General features: G+C 50.3%; 1 protein-coding gene across 1 annotated transcript; it reads right to left on the bottom strand.

Moving 5' to 3' along the window:
• Window positions 1-2,058: 2,058 nt before the first annotated feature.
• Window positions 2,059-4,716, bottom strand: USP27X (ubiquitin specific peptidase 27 X-linked; the record flags this gene model as incomplete). Its single annotated transcript, XM_040468829.1, has 1 exon — window positions 2,059-4,716. A coding segment is annotated over one exon (2,361 nt), but the record flags the coding sequence as incomplete, so codon positions are not given.
• Window positions 4,717-8,316: the final 3,600 nt, after the last annotated feature.

The following is an 8,316-nucleotide window of genomic DNA, read 5'->3' as shown; positions in this document are numbered from 1 at the left end:
ACACACACACACACACACACACACACACACACACACACACACACACACTTATGAGGGTGTGCATTCACGTAAACAATAAAGTAAATGGGGTAAAAACTGTTAGCAATAGATGAATCTGGCATACAGATGTTCTTTACACTATCTTTATTTTTGCAACTTTCCTCTACGTTTAAAATATTTCCAAATAAAAAAGCTTAAAAATGTCAAAGATAGTTTCTGCAAGCAGTCAGAATCTGGTGGCACATGGCTTACTGAACGCTACCTATGGCAGAGAGGAGGAATGAGGACATGGCTGTCTTCCCAGGCAGCCCTACCAGACACATCCCAAAAAAATAATCAGATACCCTGCACTGATTTGCCAAGTGGCACCTGAGGCCACTCATCCCTGGATCTCCCCCTTCCTCCAAGATACCAAAGGTAACACTTTTATATATTTTGAGGATCTTGGGCCCCGGGTGGTGGCAAAATTTTGCTTATGAAAGGAAGGTGCATTGGTTCATTGATTCATCGGTACGTGTTTTGACTGTCTGCTTACTATGCACCAGAAACTGTGCTAGGGGCTGAGTGTGCAGCCTAGGGTCCAAGAGGAGACACAACCCCTGTCCTAAACAACATCTATGAGCTAGCTGGGGATGCATCCCCAACCACATTCATAAACGTATATTTTCCAAATGAGTGGAACATGAAGTAGATTTGGGAAGCCCTGTAGGTGGGGGTGGGGGAAGCCAGCCTTTTACCAGAGCCAGTGGATCCAAGCCCCATGGGTCTGATAGTCTCCCCCCTCCCCACAAAGATTTTCTAGGTTATAGATACTTTTGTACCTGATGCCGGGGAGAAAAGAAGGAACCATCAATGCTTACCCCCTCCTGGGCACATCCCATCTGTTCTGGCTTAGCCCTCTGCAGGCTGTTCTGCCCTCTGGGAGAATCAGGGAAGAGGCCAATGTGCCACTCCATCGATCTCCTTGGGCTGGTGGACCAGTGAGCTTTGGAAAATAGTCTTTCAACTGATCCAGGCCTGCAGGTGAATGTGACAGCCCACACATGATTGTGGAAGGCAAAGACTAGCAAACACCCTCATTCAGAGGCCTGGCAGCCTACTGGTCCTGAGAGTCCCCTCATCAGGTGCTTAGTCATGGAAACAACAGGATGGTCTTCCAAATGGACAGAAGGCCTTTGGGAGACAGCTGTAGTTCTCCCCCCACGCCCCGGTGTGGCACTGGTTGTGATGCCCTTACATAGGGACAAAGGTGGAATCCATTGCCTTGGGGCTCCAAGTAGACAGTGTTGGGGAGGGAGTCGTTAAGTGTGTGTGCATGTGTGTGTATGTGCGTGAGTGACTGCATGTGACACAAGGTGTGTCCATTCTGTCCATGGGTCTCAGGTTGGACCAACCCTCACCTCTGATGCATTCTGGTCCTGGTCCGAAGAAGTTTCAGATCCAACAAACGTTTACTGAGCCCCTACAAAGTTCCAAGCCTTTTACTTGATACTTAGACACATTTTATATCGTTTAATCTTTAACAATAACCCTTTAAGGTAGGAATTATCTGCATTGTACAGATGAGAAAACAATCGCAAAGAGGTTCATTGATTTGCTCAAGTATATCATACAGCTTTTTTTTAAACACTCACACACTATACTCTTAGCTGAGGCCTGTCTGTGTTGGTTGCTTATCTTACAGTATTTTTTTTTTTTTTGTCTTCTCTACATTTGGAGCAATTGCTCCCCTTATACAAGCCCCCTTCCTTCTTCACCTTTCACTAGCCTCATGGGCTTTTCTTTTTTTAATACTGCATTTAATAGCACAAAAAATCACGAATACAAAGAAACTGGCAAAGGTGTTTGTCAATGAGATATCCTTGCCTCCTCCACTTTTCTGCTTTCAGACCCATATAGGTAATGGGCTACATTTGTATAGACTTTTCTCCCCCCCTCCAAACATATAACTGTTATGTGATTGGTCAGTTGAAGCTGAAACACCCATGGAGAAAGATGTTTTACGGTTACAAGGGCACACACCCCCCCCCCCACACCACCCCCCTCCCACCCCACACTTTCCCACACAATCTTTTGGAGGAATATAGGATATGTACCAGTGTCAGGATTTCCCTGCTCCTGCCTTCCCCACCTAGAGCATTCCTGCCATTGAATTCTCCTTTAAGTGACTGTTTAGACTAGAGCCTCTTCTCCCACCCCGTCTACTTCTCTTCCAACCAGGACCTTTTAGACACTGGGTACTGTTCAATTCTTACTCTGTCAGGCCCATGGGCCATGCAAGTAGGTCCTTTAAATCTCGAAGCCAGTTGTAGTATAGGTGTTGTCATCTTCCATTACAGGTAGGTCTGTGTCACTTCAGTAGGCTTGTGTATTCATTTCTTTCACTTTTTCTGACTCATGTTCCAGGACCTGTTTGTGATAGAACAGTAAATACCCTTCACTGTCCAGAACGTCCTTAATACTGGCCTTGGTGATGACGGCATCATCACACTTGAACCACTGGTCCTTGTGGTGCCGGATGAAGCTGGTGTAGTGGCCACTCTCCAAGGTTCCTTGGTGATTAACCACAGCAAACAAGGAATACTTATTCTCATCGTTTCCACTATTGGTTGGCAGCTGCAACTGTCCATTCATCCTGCTCTCTTTACTCGAGGCCATAAATGGTGTCATATCCAGCTCCAGAGGAAAGGATATGTATGTAGTGATCTTGCGCCTCTGTTTGGCCGAGTGTTCAAACCGTTTGAAATGAAAACAGGCAACAACAGGTAATTTATTCATCGTGAGCTGTTTGGTAGATTCCTGGTAGCTTTGGCAACTACCGCATTTGATTTTGGCACTGCTACCTAAGTGCTCTGGCCTTGTAAACCTTCGCAAGCAGTCTGTGAGGGTGGTGATTCCTGGTATGTGGCTTTCCCCATTCACACTGCTCTCCCTCCCTGGGCTCATGGGCCAGAAGGAGGTGCAAGAGCCAGGCAAGTCCAAACTGATGTCCCAGCATGGGTCTATGGTGGTGGAGACGCCATGGCAGGCTTGACAGGTGACATCAGACTGCAGGCCACCTGTGAAGATTTGGTCTATGATGCAGTTACAGTGGTTGGGATTGTTGGCAGCCTTCCCGGCATCATCACCTTTGCAGTGCCTGTGCAGGACATCTAACGCGGCAATGAGGAACTCGTGGGCATCCTGTTGCCTGTATCCTGCTAAGTGACGAGCGTGTATCCATACCAGGTGTAGTAATTTATAAGGAACGTGAGGAGATGGGTTTCCAGAATACAACTCCCGAAAAAGCGAAGACATCTCACAGACCAGACACAACTCAGGACTTGGCATTTCACATCTGTGCCTGTCGGACAGGAAGAAATCTCTCAGGATCGGAGTATGGGTAAGGGCCTGGACGATGCAGTTCATAAAGCACGTGTTGCCAAGATTGATTAGTCCTCTTAAACCGATGGTAAAGCTGGAGGTGATTCTTCTTCTCCTTGGGTTGTGTCCCAGCAGTTCCAACTCGGGTTTGGTTGTCTCCCAGGTTGGATATTTCTCACCGAGTCCTGGCATTGAACACTGCTGGTGAGAAACCTCGGTTGAGGTGGAGGCCTGTAATTTCAAAGCTTCTCCTTGCTCTTCTTTGGCAATTTGCTCAATGTCTCTGTCATATACATAATCCTTACACATAAAGCAGTATATACCTCCATAATAAAGGTCTACCGCTAAGTTGTGTTGTTTTGTCTCGGCGTGCTCATGAATGTGTTTCTCTGTGAAGCAGCCAAAGAAGACACAAGAAAGGCAAGAGTGAAGTCTGTTCAAATGGGTGCCACACACATGGCAGATGCACGACTTTGCCTTGCTTTTCCTGGTCTCTGGGGTTCCACACCACACGAAGCACTGGTAGATCACCCGCAGTTCCTGCCTCCAGTTCTCTCCCACCTTAAAGCTGTTCACGTGGGAACAGCCTGGTGGACCCACAGCGAAATCCACATCCAGGCATCCGCCCCCAGGGCCGCGCCGGGGCCGGGGCCGGGGCGGGGGCCGTGGCCTAGGCTGCGGCGGGGTACGGAGCCGGGTCTGTGGCCGCGGCCGGGGTCGTCGGCGGGGGGCACGACTGCGCCGCGGAGAGGGATCGGGGGGCCGCGGGGGTTCGGAGGGAAGGGTGGGGGGAGGAACCTCGTCGCTGCTGCCGCCACCGCCGCTCCGCGCTGGGTTCTCATCCTCCAGCTCCTGCTTCGGCTCCCCCTTCGGCTCCTGCTCCGCCTCCGGTACGGGCTCGGGTTCGGGCTCCAGCTTGAGCTCAGCCTGGCGGCCCAGACCCTCCGCTGTCTCCACGTTCCCGGCGGTGTCCACCTTCCCCGCCGCCTCCACCTTCCCCGCCGCCTCCACCTTCCCCTCCACCTTCGCCTCCGCCTCCACCTTCCTCTCCGCCTTCTCCGCCTTCTCCGCCGTCTCCGCCGTCTCCGCCTCCTCTACCTCCTCCGCCTCCACTGGCGGCGGCTCCTCCCCCTGCTCGCAGGGCTCGGGCGGCCACTGGGCGTGGCTGCACGGGGGCCACGCAGACCTGGGGTGTCCCCCGCCCGGCCTGAGGGAGCGCGGTGGCTGTGACAGCTGGACCCAAAAGGGACTTTCACTGAAGGAGGCGGCGGCGGAAGCAGGCGACGCCCCCCGGGAATCCTCCCGCCGTAGCCCCCTAGCGGAGGCCGCTTCGGCAGCCAGGCCCCGTTTCCTTTAATTCAGTATTTCCCAAACTTGCTTGTTCACGAGAATCACGTGGGGAGCGTGTTAAAATTACAGATTCCTCGGCTCCACCCGCAGACGTACTGAATCAGAATCGCGAAGGGAGGTGCTCCGGGACCTGTATCTTTAACTAGGGCCCGGGAGGATTCTTATGATCAGGCAAGTTTGGGAAACACAGCTCTAATTCATTGAGGCTGGCGGGAAGGGGGGCGGGGACCGCGCAGTCTCTTTAAGGCGCTTCCAGTTCTCAGCTCCAATCGCAGCTCTGACCCCCTTCATCGTCTCCTCCCCTTTCCCCGTCCTTCCCTTCGTCCATGCAGCTTCCCCCAGCCCTGCGGGGCCGGGGACGGAGGAATAGTAAAGTCCAGAAAGGTCTTTGGGGCTGTGAAATGACCCCTCAGAGGCCAGATCCTCAGGAGCAGTCGGAAACCACGATAGGCCATCATCCCTACAGCTGAGCCTGCCCCCAGCCCTGTCCCAGGCTCCCTCCCACCCCAGGTCCTGTCCTCACAGATAAGGACCAGGTCCATTCTGGGGGCGGGCTTGGACCCCACATCCGGAGAGGCAGAGCTCCCAAGGTTGCTGGGCCCGGAGAGGCACATCCCTTTTGCCCATCTTATTGGTGCTCTGCAGAATCTATGCCTGCTCCTCACCTTCTCGGGCTCCAAAGGCCGCGGGTGGGATGAGGGTTTGGCAGTATGCCCTCTGCCCCAGCAGATGCTGAGCCGCCCGGGGGCACCAGAAGGGACAGGCCATGCCTACTGCTGGCACCTCCCCTACCGCTGAGAAAGGGGAAGACACCGCCCCAAGACCCCCAAGTCTGGCAGAGAGCCCCTGATAGGCAGCAGGTGGGAGTAGGGGGTGGGGAGCAGCTTCGGTAGTTGTAGCAGCCAGCAGGGGGAGGGGGCGGGCCTGGGTCTGAGAGCACTGAGCTGCTGGCAGTGGAAAGTGGCCACAGGTGCTGGTCCCAGGGAGTCAGGAGGGGGCTCAGAAGAGGTAGATAGCCAGTGTTCTAGGAAGAGTCAGTTCCCTGAGTCCCGTAATGGCTGGCCTTGACCCCGTATACACAGTCTGGCTACGGGGCTGTGCTGCTTGAGTATACCCTAGCAGACTTCTCCTTGGTTGGCACTGGACATCACCTCTCAGCCGGCCCCTTCCTGCTGGGAGGAGGTGGTGCCTAAGCCTCCTGGAGTTAGCAGCGAGAGTTGGTTGTCAAGAATTATGCGCCCTTAAGGAGAATGAGATGCTTGGCTCCCATACAGCTAAGGTCCCCCAGAGCTGCCATGGTGCCCTTCCTTTCAAAGCCAACTCTTGCTTCAATTCCTTGAAGCACCCCAGCATCTTTCCAATAAATGCCTGCCCTTTGTGACCTGCAACCAGAGGAACTGCAACTAGCATATCCACTGAAGAAATCCTGCTCCTGCTCCTAATGCTGCTGCTAAAAATGCCTGAGGTCATGAACTGGAGGGAGGAGGGGGAGGTACTCCATCCCACCTCCCCAGAGTGACAGATTCAAAGAGACCTAAAGATCTCTATGTACCTAAGACTGTCTACCCCTGAAGACTAACCAAAGCAACCTGACTACTTTATTATCCAACCTCCAGCAGAAGCCCACGTGTCCAGGAGGTTCTGGAACGAGGTGGGGGGGGGGGAGGGCTTTCCAATCATTCACTCAGCAAATGTGTTTTCAAAAGCTCCAACCCAGAGCCAGGTGTTGTACTAGGGGCTATGGGCAGCACTAAACCAAACAAACTTGCCCCAGGGCCACAATCAGGGCTGGGCTCCCCAATCAGGGCAGACTAAGGAAGTGTCTAGGTCACCAGCAGAGAATAGGCACCAAAAACAAAAGAATCAAGAAAAAAAATATCGGAAACAGTTTGACATTTGCTATTTTTTTAAGTAGCCCCCATGAGAAAAGTCAGAATTTTACTGTACTTCCTTACATTTCTTTCCTGATTGCATGTTGCTTTTGACGTGAATCACGTTCAGGGGTGGGGGTGGGGGTGACAGCCTAATCCTTTTCATGCTTCGCGCTTGCTTGCCTGTGTCTCAGTTCAGTCCTGCGCAAGTGTCACCGTGTCTATCTCACAGCGACCTGACTGAAGGCTAGCAGAAGGGACTGACTTAAGGTGAGACCCCTCCTCATTGCAGCTGGGGCGCCTGGGGTTGAACACAGTTCTGACCACAAGGTGGCAAAAGAGTATATGACACTTCCTGGGATATTTATCTTGTATAAACATACATAAAACTATCGGTTTATATCAAAATACACTCAAATATTTTTTCATCTTTTTTTACTTGCAGTATAGCTGGCATACAATGTTATGTTAGTTTCAGGGGTACAGCATAATGATACAATTCTATGCATTACTTAGTGTTCTCAGTGATAAATACAGTTACCATCTGTCACCATACAAAGTTATTACAATGTTATTGACTACGTTCTCTATCGTGTACTTTTCATCCCCTGTGACTTACTTATTTTATAACTGGCGATTTGTGCCTCTTAATCCCCTTCACCTATTTCACCCATCCCCCCACCCCCCTCCTCTCTGGCAACCACCAGTTTGTTCTCTGTACTTATGAGTCTGTCTCTGGTTTTTCTGTTTGTTTGCTAAATCATATTGCTTTAGAATGCAGAAACAAATAGTCAAAATGTAAGGAAAAGCAGGGAAATGATTATGAGAAGAGTCAGGAGAGGGATTCTTTCTTGAGGACCGATGAGAACTATGATCAGAAGGGACACCTTGGGGCCTTCAAGTGTGGAGCTATGTCCATTTTTTTCTTAAAAATATTTTTGGGAGTGCCTGGGTGGCTCAGTTGGTTAAGTGTCCAACTCTTGATTTCGGCTCAGATCATGATCTCAGGATTCGTGAGTTCTAGCCCCAAGGGTAGCTCAGTGCTGTCAGCACGGAATTCTTTCTCTTCCTCTCTCTCTGCTCCCGGACCAATGTGTGAAGGAACAAGGGGTTAGAATATATTTTTTAAATGTTTATAATTAATAAACATTTAAAAAATATTTTTTAACCTTTTGTTCCTTCACACATTTTTAAGTTGCCATCTAAAATTTTGCATCAAGGGGCGCCTGGGTGGCGCAGTCGGTTAAGCGTCCGACTTCAGCCAGGTCACGATCTCGCGGTCCGTGAGTTCGAGCCCCGCGTTGGGCTCTGGGCCGATGGCTCAGAGCCTGGAGCCTGTTTCCGATTCTGTGTCTCCCTCTCTCTCTGCCCCTCCCCCGTTCATGCTCTGTCTCTCTGTGTCCCAAAAAATAAATAAATGTTGAAAAAAAATTTTTAAATTTTGCATCAAAAAATCAGCCGCAAATAATGTGATTTCTGACAAATGTTAACATTCACAAACAAAACTGTTATGTCACCATTTTACCTGAAACTAGTCAAACCCAAATACCTTAATGATTTGAGAGCCACCATCATCTGTTTTAAAAATTCATAAATGAGTTCTTGATGGTAGGAAGTTGTAAATTTTTCCTTTTCTCCCTAACTTCTCGATTCCATTTTAGTCTTCTAACAGAATTTTACCCCAATAATACATTTTTTGCACTGGAAATTATTTTATTGACAATCCTATTAT

Source organism: Herpailurus yagouaroundi, unplaced genomic scaffold, assembly GCF_014898765.1.
Source record: "Herpailurus yagouaroundi ecotype Mexico unplaced genomic scaffold, PumYag 67793, whole genome shotgun sequence".
In the NCBI taxonomy this organism is placed as follows: domain Eukaryota; kingdom Metazoa; phylum Chordata; class Mammalia; order Carnivora; family Felidae; genus Herpailurus; species Herpailurus yagouaroundi.
This window is presented reverse-complemented; position numbering and strand designations above follow the sequence as displayed.